The sequence below is a fragment of the Salmo trutta genome, chromosome 23 (genome assembly GCF_901001165.1).
Source record: "Salmo trutta chromosome 23, fSalTru1.1, whole genome shotgun sequence".
NCBI lineage: Eukaryota > Metazoa > Chordata > Actinopteri > Salmoniformes > Salmonidae > Salmo > Salmo trutta.
In genome coordinates this window covers 5,715,782-5,733,821 of record NC_042979.1, presented here as the reverse complement: position 1 = coordinate 5,733,821, position 18,040 = coordinate 5,715,782, and the positions used below count along the sequence as shown (strand labels likewise).

At 40.3% G+C, this 18,040-nt stretch overlaps 1 protein-coding gene across 1 annotated transcript; it reads right to left on the bottom strand.

The window, feature by feature from the left end:
• Positions 1-1,003: 1,003 nt before the first annotated feature.
• On the bottom strand, positions 1,004-17,839 carry LOC115159149 (MORN repeat-containing protein 5-like). The gene is made up of 5 exons (XM_029708603.1): positions 17,731-17,839; positions 17,415-17,562; positions 16,635-16,746; positions 15,835-15,966; positions 1,004-2,549 (listed from the first exon to the last, which is right to left on the bottom strand). Exons 1-5 carry the CDS (start codon positions 17,775-17,777, stop codon positions 2,470-2,472), a joined length of 519 nt encoding a protein of 172 aa, XP_029564463.1. The 5' UTR covers positions 17,778-17,839; the 3' UTR covers positions 1,004-2,469.
• Between the last annotated feature and the right edge of the window lie 201 nt (positions 17,840-18,040).

Sequence of the window (18,040 nt, the reverse complement as noted above, 5' to 3'; positions counted from 1 at the left end):
CCCAGTCTGAGGTCCTGAGCGCTCTGGAGCAAGTTTTCATCAAGGATCATTCTGTACTTTGCTCCATTCATCTTTGCCTCAATCCTGACTAGTCTCCCAGTCCCTGCCACTGAAAAACATCCCCACAGCATGATGCTGCCACAACCATGCTTCACCATAGGGATGGTGCCAGGTTTCCTCCAGACGTGACGCATGGCATTCAGACCAAAGTGTTCAATCTTGGTTTCATCAGACCAGAGGATCTTGTTTCTCATGGTCTGAGACTCTTTATGTGCCTTTTGGCAAACTCCAAGCGGGCTGTCATGTGACTTTTACTGAGGAGTGGCTTCTGTCTGGCCACTCTACCATAAAGGCCTGATTGGTGGAGTGCTGCAGAGATGGTTGTCCTTCTGGAAGGTTCTCCCATCTCCACAGAGGAACTCTGGAGCTCTGTCAGAGTGACCATTGGGTTCTTGGTCACCTCCCTGACCAAGGCCCTTCTCCCCCCATTGCTCAGTTTGGCCGGGGGGCCAGCTCTAGGAAGAGTCTTGGTGGTTCCAAACTTCTTCCATTTAAGAACGATGGAGTCCACTGTGTTCTTGGGGACCTTCAATGCTGCAGAAATGTTTTGGTACCCTTCTCCAGATCTGTGCCTCGACACAATCCTGTCTCGGAGCTCTACGGACAATTCCTTCAACCTCATGGCTTGGTTTTTTCTCTGACATGCACTGTCAACTGTTGAACGTTATAGGCAGGTGTGTGCCTTTCCAAATAATGTCCAATCAATTGCATTGACCACAGGTGGACTCCAATCATGTTGTAGAAACATCTCAAGGATGATCAATGGAAAGGATGCACCTGAGCTCAATTTCAAGTGTCAAAGCAAAGGGTCTGAATAATTATGTAAATATGTCAGTTCTGTTTTTATTTTTTAAACATTTGCAAACATTTGTCATTATGGGGTATTGTGAGCAGATTGAAGAGGGAAAAAAACAATTTCATCAATTTTAGAATAAGGCTGTAACGTAACAAAATGTGGAAAAAGTCAATGTGTTTCAATACTTTCCGAAGGCACTGTAGGCCTCTGCGGGTCATTCTGGTGTGTGTGCATTTTCCAGTCTCAAATAGCTGCCTGTCTAATTTAATAGCCAATAATCGGCACAAGTTGTCAACAAATAAACGCCTGTTTCAAATAAATGCTGGGTCTAAAGTTATTGCTTACGAGTTAACTTTATAGAGTACCATTGAGATTGCTCAAAAGTAGATACAGAGCAATGGATTTGTTATTGTAATGTTTATACCGGTCACAATAAACAGTATGGTAGACTTCACAACATTTTTCTGAGCAAAAGCTGTGTGCGTTAAGGAAATAGACGCCTGGCGGTTGTGTTCAGTGATTGAAAAGCAAATAAATGCCCGGGCTATTATTTGAAGTTTTATGGTATGTCCGGTGCGTACCTGGTTGTGTGTGTGCATACTTGCATGTCTCGGTGTGTCAATTTGTGTGTCTGTGTGTAAAAGTGTGTGTGCCCGGCACTGGGCAGGAAGCAATCACAGGCCGATGGCTGAGCTGGCGGGTTCTTCATGGGTCAGTGTGTGCAGTAATGACTCATCTCCTCCCCTCTTCTTCTCCACCACTCTGCAGCTGATTCGTCCAGCAAGCCCAGCTGAGCGCCATCACAGACAGGAAGTCACTGTCAGGCTGCATCATGAGATTGATCCTCTACCCTAGGTCCTGTTTCAAAGGGCAGCTTTAACCGAGACAGACTAAACGTCTCACTCACAAATATACGCTTGTCTGTCTGCGCAAAAACACTACAGCACAACATTATTGTAGAAAATGCAATTACTGGATCCAAAGCCTTATATTGAGAAATATACTCTAGTATCTAAATAGAAGACTGACTGGAACAAAGCCTGTCGGCAACAGTATATTGTGCTGGTGGATATCTTGCATAGCCTATATAAGAGGAAGTCATATTTCATGTTCATTTGCATCCATTAAGCTGCTGAGTCTTTGAGGACACTTGAGAGAACAATTTGACACTGATTACATTGGCCTGCACTGGTAGTACAGTCATTTCAGCACCATGCAGAGAGAGCAGAGCAGGGACATTTAAGGACAAACATTACAAGTAAACAAATGGCTTAACAAGTTATAAATCAAAGATCGGTGGTTTTTTTCTCTCACGCTGCATGAAAATGTTTGACTAAATTAGTATATTCTTCTAGCTTGACTACCTCCACATATTTCATTTTAGTACCTCACATGCTTCACTATGTTTTTGTGCATCTGAAATAGGCTTAGCTATTTTGTTTTATGCATCTGGTCAAATTAAACCTATTTAAAATAAAAAATAACATGTAGGATATTTCACAAAATATAATTCACAGGTAGGCCTGTATGCACCACAGTTTAACATTCCATAAATGAGCTGCCTTTTAATTTTTTTTCTTCTCGCAACTCAATGTCCAGTTCTGAAATGTGGCCTAGTTTTCAGGTGAATGTCCAACGATCTCGTCCCAGCTCTTCCGACAAGTGGACACAATCCACTCATGTTCATAGTCATCTGCAGGAAAATAAAAATATTTTCAGAATAATAAATAAGACCATAAAAAGCTCCGAATAAAGCAACAACCTTTTTAAAACGCTTTTTAAACAGTAAATTCCTCTAACAACTACAAAGGCTAGTATAAACAAATAACCTATTCTAATAGCCTCGTTCATAAAAAACATTTGAACATTTAATCAAGGGAGACGGGAAAAAAAGCCACTGGACTGGAAGCAGCATATCATTGTCATTCCATTCGAGCTATTGAAATGAACACATTCATTCAACTTAAGCCCCGTTTACATCTCCAAGGTAATAATTAGGAGAAAATAACTTCTTAAATCACACACCAAAGAAATGTACGAACATTTTTACAAGGATGACTCGACAACCAAAACAACAGATAATATAGTGTTTTTCATATCGTTAAAACTGAAATGAGTTAATCATTGCAAATCAAGGGGTAGCCTAGGAAGGCTATAGCTTCTCTGTTGGGAACTGAATCGGGGCGTCGCAGCTGCACACACTTGAGTGCTCACCCTGTGGAACAGTGTGTGCTGGGCCCATTGTTGGGAACAGGTCTGAAGCTCTCGCCTGATTGTGTGTAATTGCCTGCGATATTCCTAACAGCCACTCCGTCGGCTCTCTCGCCACTCTACCTGGCTCACGCGTTCGGCAATTGAAATCACAGTTGCGCTCTGGCCCGGATCCGCACCAGGCACCACAGCAGCTGCATTCGAAACTAAGGCTATCCATCATTTTTGTCGCGTTGTGTTGCCTCCCCTCTTTGTAACGGAGGTCACCGTCAAGAAGGACATCTCATCACTATTTTAAACCAATTAATACCTCTGCACCGGTTTCTGTTGGTGGCGAGGTCTTAGCACTGCAATTACCGTTTCCCTGTGCGCTTATGGTAATGAGATAGAATTCACACATTTTCATTTTTGCTGTAATTTCCCCTCTTAGGATTGTGATCGCTTCACAGAGCGTTTAAGTCAATCCTAAATTGATACCTTAATACAATTCTATTTGAGGGCACAGGTGGCCACCATAGTTCGATGCAATCTGAAAGAAATGGAAATTCAGAATCTAAACATTTAACACTTCATGTGTTTTTAAATTCTTTGCCTACTGTGGATTTGTTATTTAAATCTGTTATAAAGCCTTCTATAATAATACTCTACTTAGTTTAGGGGCTTAAATTTGGATATATTAATTCTTGGGAAAATCATTTTGCCTACACACTAGTTTAAAAAAAAAAACTAAATGGATAATAAAAAATATTATCCACCAGGTTCAAATAATTTTAGCCTGCATGGTTGTATTGTTTTGTTCATTTGTCTGTCATGTAAAAAAAAAAAAAAAAGTAAAAAACGAATTTTACAATAGGGTGATGTCAGAATTAGTGGGACATTAGGTGTAAACCTTGTGGTAAATTTGTGTTTTAGAGTACTGTACTATGGTAATATTGCAAACCACAAAAATGTGTATTGGGTTGTTGCTGAATGTGTTCTGTGCATGAAAAAATGGTTTTGGTTAGTGTGGAATCATTGTAGTGTGTGTGGTCAGGATCCCTAGATGGGGTGACCAGTTGAAACTCAGCACTGAGATATCAGCTGATGTAAGAAGGGCTTTATAAATACATTTTGATGAACAACCCCCATACATATGAATCCTTGCTCTACAATGATAATGTTGTCATTCTGTCAATTATAATTCCACAATCTAGCTTTGTGTGTTAAAATGAATAGTTATTGGTAGTTCTTTCAAATATAATAACCATTCATTTAAACCGTTATATTTTATGAAATTTTGATTTATAGTACTTTTCAGCTATAACAAATGCACCAAATTAAGCTTTAATCAATTTAAAAACATTTCCTGCATTAGATATTCTAAAATACATTGAAATATGTTGTTTTAGTTGTTCATAACAGCTCTGAATCGATTTTAGATGCTATATATAGCAAATAAGCAGCATAGGACAATGGTGGAAGGAATTAGAGGGACACAAGGCGAGGAAAGGAAAAGTTTGTCACAAAATGTTTAAAACACAGTGAGTTATTTACAAGCTTCAACAAAGGCTTTTTGATGAGTACATAACAAGTGTGAAATGGGACACAAACTTATTACTAATGAAAAAAATTGTGTCCCAGTTAATTTACTAAATTGTCCCAATAACACTGAAAGCAACACGCTTTAGCAAAAGTATGGGTGTGATGTTGTTTTAGGGGTTTGTAGCATCCACTGAATGATAAATGATCAAGTTGTTTCATCCCAAAAATGTGAACAAGACCTTACTTGAAATAAATATTACATGAGAAGGAGCAAACATAAAAAACACCAAAAAGTGTCCCACTCATACATACTTCACCCTACATGTAAACTATATTGCATATTATAAACTGGGTGGTTTGAGCCCTGAATGCTGTTTGGTTGAAAACCGTGGTATATCAGACCATATAACACAGGTATTAAAAAAAAAAAAAAAGTTTTACTGTTCTAATTACATTGGTAAGCAGTTTATAATAGTAATAAGGCACCTCGGGGGTTTGTGGTATATGGCCAATATACCATGACTAAAAACTGTATGCTTTGTGCCTAAGAACAGCCCTTAGCCATTGTATATTGACAATATACCACACCTCCTCGGGCCTTATTGCTTAATTAAACGTCAGTTAGCACATCATAAACATGACATTAATGCTACAAATATTTTCTTGTTGGTTGTCTTCCCATACTAATTCTGCCATTCCCCCCTGGCCCTTACTGGGACTGTGTTGTGGTGTCTATAACTGGATATAACTCGTTACCCAAACTCTCTCACAGAAAGGCTCACCCACGAGCAGCAATGTAAAAGGGAAACGATCATGGCTCCTTGTTAAAAAAAAAAAAAAAAGTGTTTCCTTTCAACTAATGCAGCAGAAACACTTAACAGCGTTAAATTAACGTAATGCCTGTCAGATCAGCTTGACCAATAGATTAGCCAACCAGCCCGGTTAGTTACTTAACGCCTGAATATAGTTGACGTCGGAGTTGTCATTATTCTGGGAGAGGTTATTTGTTGGAATGAAAATAATCGGAGTGGATTTACAATTGGAGAGGAGATAGTTTCAGGATTCAGTAAAGGACCCTGTGATATTACAGTAAACATGAACATTACTGATTGTATCTTTTGGAAAAAGCTTCAGCTTGGTTGCATCCCAAATGGCACGCTATTCTCTAGGCCACTTATAGTGCACTACTTTTGACCAGAGCCATATGAGCCCTAGTCAAAACTAGTGCACTTTATAGGGAAAGGGGTGCCATTAGGGATGCATACCTTAACTCACAATAGAGTGGCAGTAGCCCAAACCAGGGGTGTTTTCCTTGGCAGTGGGATACAGGGCTTTGCAGACCTTTTGGGGGGGGGGGGGGGCAGGTGCAATAATAATAAATAAAAAACAACGGCAGCACCCACTCCATACCACCCTCAAAAAGAGCAAACAATTTAATTAAATTTCATAATTCACAACTTGAAATTGAAAACATACCAACTTCCTCTGTAGCCAACATTTCAACATTTACAGGCCTATTTATTTTCCGCAACAACAACACACTCACTCATCACAAATTGTATGCAAGCTAGTGCAACTGACTCCTAAGCCAATAGACAATGAGAGATTATTGACGTCAGGAAAAGCGTGGCCATCTCTGCTGATCATAGTGAATGATGATGTAAATATGCTAGCTAGTTACAGTGCCTTCAGAAAGTATTCACACCCTTTGACTTTTTCCACATTGTGTTGTGTTACAGCCTGAATTTAAAATGGGATTAAATCGACTTTTTTTTTTAGGTCACTGGCCTACACACAATACCCCATTTTACAAATGAATTACAAATGAAAAGCTGAAATGTCTTGAGTCAATAAGTATTCAATCCCTTTGTTTTTGAAGCCTAAATAAGTTCAGCAGTAAAAATTTGCTTAACAAGTCACATAATAAGTTGCATGGTCTCACTCTCTGTGCAATAATAGTGTTTAACATGATTTTTAATTGACTGCCTCATCTCTGTACCTCACACATACAATTATCCCTCAGTCGAGCAGTGAATTTCAAATACAGATTCAACCACAAAGACCAGGGAGGTTTTCCAATGCTTCGCAAAGAAGGGCACCTATTGGGAGATGGGCGTCCTTCTTAACTCAGTTAACGGAGAGAAAGGAAACCGCTCAGCGATTTCACCATGAGGCCAATGGTGACTTTAAAACAGTTACAGAGTTTAATGGCTATGATAGGAGAAACTTGAGGATGGATCAACAACATTGTAGTTACTCCACAATACTAACCTAATTGACAGAGTGAAAGGAAGGAAGCCTGTACAGAATGACAAATATTCCAAAACACGCATCCTGTTTGCAACACAGCACTAAAGTAATACTGCAAAAAATGTGGCAAAGCAATTCATTTTTGTCCAGTACAACCCATTACTGAGTACCAATCTCCAAATTTTCAAGCATAGTGGTGTCTCCATCATGTTATGGGTATGCTTTTAATCATTAAGGACTGGGGAGTTTTTCAGGATAAAAAAGAAACGGAATGGAGCTAATAAGCACAGGAAAAATCCTAGGAAAAAAATGGTTCAGTGTGCTTTCCACCAGACACTGGGAGATTAACTCACCTTTCAGCAGGACAATAACCTAAAACCCGAAGGCCAAATCTACAGTGAATTTTCCTGAGTGGCCGAATCACAGTTTTGACTTAAATCTACTTGAAAATCTAGGGAAACACCTGAAAAAGGTTGTCTAGCAATGATCAACAAACAATTTGACAGAGCTTGAAGAATTTAGAAAATTATGAATGGGAAAATATTGCACAATCCAGGTATTGAAAGCTCTTAGAGACTTACCCAGAAAGACTCACAGCTGTAATCGCTACCAACGGTGCTTCTACAAAGTATTGAATACTAACGTAAATACATTTGCAAAAATGTATAAAAAACCTGTTTTCACATTGTCATTATAGGGTATTGTGTGTAGATGGGTGAGAGAGAAAAAATCTATTTAAAACTCCCTACGGTCGATGTCCACTGCCCCGCGGAAATCGAATCAGCCAGGGTGAAACATATCAACAATGAAAACCCAACAGGAAAAAAAAGATAGGAGTTCGGTGCTGATAGGACTGTGTAGTGTGTATCAGCTCAATCTGCTCCCATTTTCCACTATCGACTCTGTTCAGTTTGTAGCGTATATTCTGTTATACTATGGATCATGTACTTAATGTATCTCTGGCATCAAAAAGCGGTTTAAATAGGCTATTCATGGGAGGTCTGGTAGAGCTGGAGAAATGAGAGCAACTCAGCTCACAATTCTAGGGAAAGAGAAAGGGAGGAGGGTTTCTTCTGGACAGGGCCTAACTATACTGGCCCAATAAGCACTTGTCCTAAAGATATCCCTTATTGGGACAGCGGTTAGGGAATTGGTAATGGTGGCCTGGGTTCAAGACCCGCTATGGTAATCACCCTACTCTCATATTCTTAGCAAAATATTATTAGACAACTATACAGAAAGCTCTTATATCACTCAAATAAGTCAATCAAATCAATGATTAGAACAGTCAGACTAAACAATAACTGAAATGGAGGTGTACAGAGAAGATCAGAATACTGTAGGAAAGTTCAAATCCCCAGGTGAGGACATAATACCAGTATAAATGAACATGCACAATCTAATCATCTATGTCAAAGTGTTTCAAATATGTAAGTTGAAAACACTATGTTAAATGCACTGTGTGTGTGTGTGTGTGTGTATCCCTAACCTTGCCAACAGACAAAGAGCTATGAATGGATGTGGTTTATTGGTTTACCATTGGCTCTGCAAAAGTAAAAAGGCGTGATGTTTATTTTGGGGGTGGGGAGACATTTCTTTGGGACCATCAGGTGACGTCCTGACAACTGATACACAGAATGTTCCTGCAACGTTCCCACGAAACGTCTAGAACATTGATATCTTATATTCTGATAACATGGCAACCATGTTGTGCATGTTTGGTGGGACGCTGATGGAATAATAAGAACATTTACGTGTCTAGAACATTCATACCCTATGTTCTGAGTATGTTTGGTGGGACGTTGATGGCATATTCTCCTAACCCTCCGAAAAGGAAACATTCATTTTCTTGCAACGTTCCCATTTCTTATGTTCTGAGAACATGGTAACCACGATCTGGGTGAGTTCAATTTAACAGCACATTGCATCTCTATGGGCTAAACTGTTTAGGATAGATGACCAGTCCCATATGGTCTTCCACACAATTCATTTTTGCTAGTTTTTTTCCTCTTCTTCCTATGTTTAAGGTCATTTAGAGCATATTGATAATAATAATAATAATAATAATGAGGATATTTCATTGTTTACGCTTGCATTTCTGTTCCTATATTTAGCCTACTTTTTTCCCCATCATTACCCACCCTAATTTATGACGTCTGCAAACTTACATTTAAAGGTATGAAGGGGTAAATGGTTAATCATTTTATGTTTTACTTTAAATATTTTTCTCAATACCTTAAGACCAGAAAACAAATATGCTGCTCATGAAATTTCATAGATAAGGCTCCCACTCACCATTATGCTTCAACCCTGTTATGATAGTGCAGGGCGGGGTAACCAGGGCGGGAGGGGGGTTCTGGGTGGGTTTTCCCCGTGGGTCCTGCTTTTTGTTTCACATCCATGGACTTTATATCAAAGATAATAATTACATCATTAAAGTGGAACTGACAGTATTTTAGCAACATGAAATCGTATTAATATCTGTTCATATACACCTCCAGGAAGAATATGACAGATACCGTATGGTCATTTTCACGTTTTCATAAATTATTAGAATGTTTGGGAATTATGTATACTAAGGCATTTGTGAAAATTCTATAGCAATATAGAGTGGGAAACCGTCCGTGCATTTGGACAGTTAATAGACACTGCAGTAGATAAAACATCTGCCTCATCCAGAACCAGAGTCTATGCAGACCGGTGCACCATAGCCAATCAGAGATAGGCCTTTAGGCAAATAACCCATTTGCTACAAGGGCCTGCCATCATTCAATTTGAACTGGACTGTGTGTTAACAGGCAGTTGCAACAGCGCGACTTGGATCATTAGAACGCTTTCGCCAAAACATTCACCTGAATGGATTTCTGCAAATAGGTCAATACCATGGGAGTCCTCTTACATTTGGGAACTTTACAGTCCTATTGCTCAAACAACCATGAAAAGGTAGGCTCTCTTTCCCTCAATAAAGCACATCAACAACAAGATCAACAACTAATTCTAGCCAAAGCAACATGAGCTAAAATATAATGAAGGAACATTAGATAAACCCTCTCAAACTTTTTCAGCTAGTTGGCTGTCAAAATTGCACTGATAAACAAAATGGGGAATTGTAGCCTACATCTCCTTCTGCAGCTTACCTGCCTGGCTAAAGTTGGTTAGCTACTTCCAGACAAAAATGAGAGAACACCTCACTGACCATTTTACTCGTCCTAGCAGAGCTGGTTAGCTAGGCTGTTCACGTGTTATCTAGAGTGTAAGTGACTAAATATTGTTTTGCCTACGTTTACTGACACCAGTCATATTCAGCGGGTGTTGCGTTGAATTCATCAGTTATTCTGCGCTCTGGCATAGTCAGACGAGAGTGCACTGAGATTGGAGTAGATGTGCTTTTGCGAACTCAAGAGATATGCTAACTGGATAACAGTCGTTCAAGCTAACCAAATGACACTTGCATCTCTAGATGTGTATAGCCACCGAAAAACTATATGAGGGGAAAAAGTCAGTCACTCACCCACTCCTCCAATGACATGACATCCTCCTAGCAGCTAGCTAGCTAGCCTTAGGCTCCGTGTTTTTAGCTTGCTACATAAATAGATACGCTAGCCTATTAGCCATGTTATGACTGACTTGTGATCATTGCCATTGCTAGTTTGATTGTATTTACATTCCCAGACACTCCGTGTTTGTCCAAAATACTGAGTCATTGAAACTGAAACAGTGCATGCCGAATTGAGGCAGCAAACAATGTCCCAGGCCAGCTGTGATTTACAACCTGATAGCAATATTTTTTGGACTACCAAGAAATGTATTGGTGAATTATGTTAATCATGCATTGAACTGCATCCATCTAGTCTGTCAACAATGCCTTAGTGTACGTCATGGAATGCGGAGTCAAATAAAACCTATTTTAAAACCTCTTATGAAGTTGGTTTTGTAGCATAAACGGGGAATTTCATATTTTTGACAGATCATGATTGTCTGTTTGTTCGAAGGTCGAGGGTTCGAAACCTGCTCCCTGCTGTTTCATTACATTAAAATATATATATATATATAAGGCCCAAACTCACCTATTAAAACGTTCCAGCTGTCTTTATATCCTAGCAAGAAACTATATTGATATAGCAATGCTCCAAGAAACACACCTGCTCCAAAAGGACACGCATAGAATAGAGAACCATTTGTACAAACTGGCTGCTTTTTCATCAGCCCCAAAATAAACTAAAGGTGTAATCATAATGCTTTTGTTACATTACAGCCTTATTTTTGTTACATTACAGCCTTATTCTAAAATGTATTAAATTGTTTTCCCCCCTCATCAATCTACACCATAATGACAAAGTAAACGTTTTTTGTTGTTGTACATGTATAAAAAAAACAACAACATAAATATCATCAAGTATTCAGACCTTTTATTCAGTACTTTGCTGAAGCACCTTTGGCACCGTTTACAGCCTCGAGTTTTCTTGGGTAAGATGCTACAAGCTTGGCACACCTGTATTTGGGGAGTTTCTCCCATTGTTCTCTGCAGATCCTCTCAAGCTCTGTCAGGTTGGATGGGGAGTGTAGCTGCACAACAATTTTCAGGTCTCTCCAGAGATGTTCGATCGGGTTCTGGCTGGGCCCCTCAAGGACGTTCAGAGACTTGTCCCAAAGCCACTCTTGCGTTGTCTTGGCTGTGTGCTTAGGGTCGTTGTCCTGTTGGAAGGTGAACCTCCGCCCCAGTTTGAGGTCCTGAGCACTCTGGAGCAGGTTTTCATCAAGGATTTCTCTATACTTTGCTCCGTTCATCTTTCCCTCGATCCTGACTAGTCTCCCAGTCCCTGCCGCTAAAAAACATCCCCACAGAATGATGCTGCAAACACCACGCTTCACCGTAGGGATGGTGCCAGGTTTCCTCCAGACGTGACGATTGGCATTCAGGCCAAAGAGTTCAATCTTGGTTTCATCAAACCAGAGAATCTTGTTTCTCATGGTCTGAGTCGTTTAGGTGCCTTTAGGCAAACTCCAAGGGGGCTGATTGAAGCTGGTGTACAAAATGAGTAGAAGACGCAAAAACTAAACTTAAGAATGGGAAGCATAAAAATTGCTTCTTAGACTTGCTTTCAATGAGAATGACAGATCTACTCCATGTGAATTTGGTCGGGACGCCCAAAAAGTTACATATTGCAGCTTTAAGTTATATTTCCAGGCTCTAGCATTTTGCCCCATCCTAATATGGGTTTAGATTCTTCTGCCCCCTGGCTGAGTATCGAGAGAAATATAGTGTCTCCTATTGCCCTTGAAGAGGTGGTCTTCAGTGATATATCCCTTAATATATCCCTTCAGTGATATGCCCATACTCCAATATTTCATAATGCCGCCTTGCGATCTGGAGGGCAGCCTTTGGAACCCCCCAATTGTCCAAATATGGAATCCGTACCCTTACCAATATCATGGACAGTAATGGTTTGAGAACATTCCAAGATTTGAAATACACATTAACAGGCAACTCCTTTTTTTCTATATTTAGAACTTAGGTCAGCAATGCTGGCCTATGGAGTCCCTTGGGAAACCCAACTACCGAAACATCCATTGTATGGGATTTATAAATAAATTATCCGGGCTCCCGAAAGGACTGATCTCTATAATATCTAAACATAATATCTGAGCTAGCCATTAAAGAAGTATGGTCTACAGATCTAATTGAATCTGTTCCATGCTTTAACTGGAACAGAATGTGGGAAAAAAATATATCCTTGGCATCCCGTAATCCGAACCATCCATTTATACATTTCAAGTTTGTTCACAGACTGTATTTAACACCTAGGAAATGTTTTATGATGAAATTGTCCCCAACTCCCAACTGTTCACTGAGTCGCCTAAATCAGGTAAGCATATTCCTTCATATGATGTGGGAGTGCCCTGTAGTTAAATGTGCCCTGTAGTTAAATTCTTCTGGGGCAAAGTTATGAAATTAATTTTAAAGTGCATGGCAGGGTGGGAAGCATGGTTTCTGGATGGGGAGAGGGAGGAAGCGGGCGGGTGGATGGATGGGGACTGAGGGGGTGAATGGATCAGGGTTATCTTTATATGCATTTATTAGATTTTCTTTGTACCGGTAACCACCCTCTGAAAAATAAAAATAACAAAACTAAATAAAAAGGTGGTGGGGCATTGAGATCGCCTTAGACCAAAGGGAGAGTGTCCCCTACTGATCTCCCATCCAGAGACTGACCAGGACCACCCCGCTTAGCTTCAGAGGCAAGCCAGCAGTGGTATGCTGCTGGCATTAAGGGAATGGTCTCTTTGAAATATTCCTTGCAGCAGAGGAACATTCTTATAAAAACGTTAATTAATGACCTAATGAAACTCTTTAGGGAAAATGTTCTAAAGTTGCGGGAACGTTTGTTGTTAGCTGGGATGTCAGTCGATCACTGCCTGCCTGCCTGCCTGCTTGCCTGCCACCTCTGCGGTCTGCTCCATGCAAGACGCTCTGTGAAGTTCCTAGCCAGTGTTATTACACATGATCAAGATAATGATGGGGGCTTGGCTTTGGCAACAGCAGTCTTCAGATTACAATTCCTCCAGTGTCCTATACTTCCCCTTGAAATACCCCTATGCCCTCATAGAATTAGAAGCACTCATTCTAATTCTAACTATGAATGGTGTTCCGATGGTTTCAGGAAAAGTACCTTTCATTTACAAAAGTCTCAAGCTTTCTTTTGATTTCTATATATCTGTGATTCCTAGGTTGTTTATTTTTGGAGACAGAGCAGTGCTGGGGTGTGTTTGTGTGTGTGTGTTGCCAGGACAGGGAAGGGTAAAGAGGAGGATACAACGACAGTCAATTATGCCTGGGAAGCAGGCAGCAGTGGGCTCCATGTAGCATTGGTTGACAGTCAGGCGGACGGGGACACTCCTTTCTTCCACCCGCGCCACGGCGCCACCACTCCACTCCCCCGACTGGACCGACCTGAGAGATGCTGGGTCACATCCAGATGATCTGTCTCGCTCCGCCTCTCCTCCGCTGCTGCTGTGAAGACTCAGAGATTCCTCCTCAGGGCTTCCTCCCATCTGCTTTTGTACTTCTTCTCAGGTCTTGGCCCAAAGCCTGGGCATTTCCCTGAATCTTCCTTCCCGGCCCAGCAGCAGCTCTCTGGGCTGAGGGCCCTGCTCCGCTCCCCCTGCCCTTTTACCCCTGCCTCTTATCTTCCCCTTCTGTTCTTGATTGTGTCCCAAATATCACCCAATTCCCTATATATTGCACAAAGTGGTGCACCATATAGGAAATAGGGTGCCATTTGGCACACAACCCTTCTTCTGTCCTGTACCACAGCTGTGAGTACACTCTTTCCTCTCCTCCTCAAAACACGTCGTCCCCGCAGGGAGAGCAGTTCCTCTGGACGTCCAGTAAGTGCCGGGACCCTCTGCTCTCCTCCTTCCGGGACGGAAGCCATTGCAAATAAATTCTGTCTTCACACCCATTTTGACAAATGTACCTTCAACCTCTCAGAGATGAAAATAAATCCAGAGGACACAGAGTGTTCCTCGTCACGTCATATGGGCCCGAAGCCCAATGATTCCACTCGTACACAGTTCCTCTTACACAAACACTGGATGTTTCCATTAAAAAACCCATATGCAGATTACATTTTTAATTATGCACTATAGAATAGTGTCTGGATAAGGGGCCAATAATCCATCAAGGAGATGATAATGGATCTGAGAGATTTATAATGTTTAGTTTGAAATCACAAATCGGTGCAAAATGAAATAAATATTTCCTGTGTAAAATCACAGAACAAACAGCAGACAGACCCAATTAATCTGAAATCAGACTATTGGAACAACTGTATTGTTTTTAAAGCTCCTCCTATTTTTTTCCTCAACTCTACCTTTCCCTCCGTTTCATTGATCAATACCAGAACTGTTATGAAGGACCCAAAGCGAGGAAAATCGGAACATAATTCTTATTACATACAGTATGTTCAAGACATCGGTTCAGGATGTGCATCTCTTCGTCTGTTTTTGTCTATACACATGAATTAGATTTCCATGCTCTGGATCACACAGTGATTATTATGTGGATTCTTATATGTATTATGTTTGGCTGGGACCACTAGTAAATCATAGGCCGCTGTCTGCCTGTCAGCGATCATCCAAATATACACACTTTGTTTGTAGTGTGCTAATCAAAGACAATCATAAATATAAATGTTCATATCATAATTTGTTTTTCAGTTCTTGTATGTGTATGTATAGGCTAAGCTACACTCACTGTTTCTAAAGAATGCTGCCTTGACTGCAACCTATGCCAAAAGATAACATACAGTATGTCTATTATTTCACAGGACATGACATCACAGCTGGGCCGTCTCCCATAAAGCACCATGCATCCCATTCACAGAGATACGACTAGATCCATAACCATTCCTAAACCATGACATTGTCTTGTGATGCAAAACTATGAAAAACTGGCACATGTATTGGAATTGCTATCGGAAAACCTGACATACCTCATTTCCTTCAAATCAAAGATCCCACATTGGGCACTCAATGAGTGGAAAAAATGTGTTTTACATTTTCCCTTTGAAAACAAAACTAAAATGACTGCAGTGGAGAGGCAAGCTTGGCTGAGAGGACCAGCAGATGATGAGTTATAGGGTAATAAGGCTGCCTCAGCAAAGTATCTGACTAAAATAATCTACTTTATTAGAGAATCTGAGTAATCCACCAGTATAGTATTTTCAGTTTAGTATCAAATTTTTCCCCGGTGGCCGACGCTTACTCATGGGATAATATCTACCCTGAACATTATGATAAAGGAATACATTTTACTTTGAAAGGCCCAACAATTAGATAAGAAAGCCATATGTCAAAGTCAAATTGTAATGGAGACATGGTGGCACACTCTTTGAGCTCTAATGAGCTGGAGGTCAGAAACACATGTGATACACAAGACGCCAGGATCTGTTCTCACAAAAACCTTGAAGTGAGCTCCAACAGTCTCCACTCACCTGCGTTTCTGAGAAAGTGATGCTCATAGTCAGTGATGACCCTGGCGTTGGGGTCGTAGAATCCATCCCCACAGTCATAGCAGCCATCTGGGATGACATGCAATGAGTCTAGGTCTGTCAGCTGAGACTCCCCTGCCAGGTCAGATAGACAGTGAGTAAGTGACTGGTTATATGTATTGAGACAAACAACAACAAAAGAAGTGACCTAATTTAAGAAAAAAAGACAGATTGTGGTAAAAACCATTATGATAATATATTATATTCCATTGCTATGGTATAGAGACTAAATAGATGATTACCCTAATTCTTTAAATAAAGTTGCACTATGCAGAAATCGCTATGCCATTTCCTGGTCGCTAAAAACTCTAATAGCTCCCCTAATTTCAGTTGATGTGACAAAATAAGCAATGCATAGTGTGGAGAATCCTTGTACCATCTAAACCGCTTGAAATATATTTTCGATAACCAAAATTATTGTTGTTTGAAGCTGGCGTACAAAACCGAAAGTAAAAGACGCAAAAACAAAATTTAAGAACGGGAAGTATAGAAATGGCGCACATAGAACATATATACTGTTTCTTAGACTTTTTTCAAGTAGAATGATATATCTACAACTCACATTTCTATGAGAATTTGGTCAGGGTCGCCCAAAAAGTTCCATATTGCCACTTTAAGGGTTTGAGGATTTAGTCTGCTTATATTAAAGAGGAACCGACTGTTTTAGCACCATTAAATCTTATTAAAACCTGTTCATATACACCCTTTGGAAGGTTTTCACAGAAAAATAAGCTAAAGTTTACCTGCAGGTTTGAGTCCATTGCACCTCTCAGTGTAGAACTGTCTGTCATAGCCATCACAAAACTCCCAGTCCTTCTCTTGGTACTTCAGTCCATCAGAGAAAGTATACTTTCCCTGTGGATGAAACACTTTGTAGTATCAGTGATGAAACACTGTAGTACCCTGCATCAAACTGTTTATATTCAGTCATAAACTTGAAACTTCCATCTAATGGCAAAAGAGGGATATTAGGCAAAAAAGAGACAAACTTGTGTTTGGATTGGGGAATTACATTTTACCACAACATAGGCCTATGTCAATATGGTTGAATTGTCTTTTAATCATGCATCATTTTGTTAAGAGATCTAGGCTATGTTCCATATCCTGTGGAGTTTTTACCATGAACAAAGGGTCTGCGCTGGCTCGGAGTAAGGTGTGTTTGGTCATGGGCTTGCTTGCTAGATCATGTCTAATGGAGCGTAGTAATCATGATAATAATCGAACTGGCTACTATTATGGCTGAGATACGCATGAATGAACGGTTGACCAAAAAGGAATGTATTTCCTGTGTGGAGCATGCAGAGAGCACATGTAGGGGGAGAGGTATAGCAACGTAATAATTGCGACAATTAATGTATATCATTGCTAAAGGGGACCAGATGTAATGTCCACTATAACCAATGTGAAACACACATAGACCTACACACGTATGAAGCCCCCCCCACCACTACACACACACACACACACACACACACACACACACACACACACACACACACACACACACACAGTATGCTACACACCTGTTTGGATATTCCTTTCTCCCAAGTTCCTTCATATATGCTTCCATTTGTGAAATGGAGTACACCTTTTCCATGGAACATGCCATTCTTCATCTCCCCAACATATCTTGTCTCTGTGGGGAATTTATACTCTCCTTCTCCCTCCATCCTGAAGAACAGAGAAAATGACATATCTAATTCACCAGTGGTGAGATGAGAACAACAATGAACTTCAACTTGTGCAAGAACTGGTGCAAGCTAGCTAGCTTACCAACATTACAATTTTGAGACAGACCAGTTTGCTACATTTCTATGACAAAAATAGTGATTAATTTACCTGCCATTCTTGAAGGCTCCAGTGTAACTGCTACCTGTGAACTCCATATGTGTTATTTTATTAAAAGCTACATAGAACAACTGGGGTTAGTTTAGGTAATAGCTGTCTGGTTTCTGTGGGCGTCACTAGTTACCACAGCCACAAACCCCGCATATTTATACAATTTCTCTTATTAATATGTGATTTTTAAACCTAACCCCGGACCTTAAATTAAGACCAAAAAGCACATTTTCTTTTCCTTCACTTTTAGGATTTGGCCAATTTTGACTTTGTGGCTGTGCTATCTAGTGGAAACCAATTTCTGCAACTA

Coding starts and splice junctions, on each gene's coding strand:
- LOC115159149 (XM_029708603.1), bottom strand. CDS start 17,777: ATGGAGTTCACAGGTAGCAGTTACACTGGAGCCTTCAAGAATGGCAG. Junction 15,967..16,634: donor CAATGGACTCAAACCTGCAG/GTAAACTTTAGC, acceptor CTGACCTGGCAG/GGGAGTCTCAGCTGACAGAC. Junction 2,550..15,834: donor TCACTTTCTCAGAAACGCAG/GTGAGTGGAGAC, acceptor ATTTTCCTGCAG/ATGACTATGAACATGAGTGG.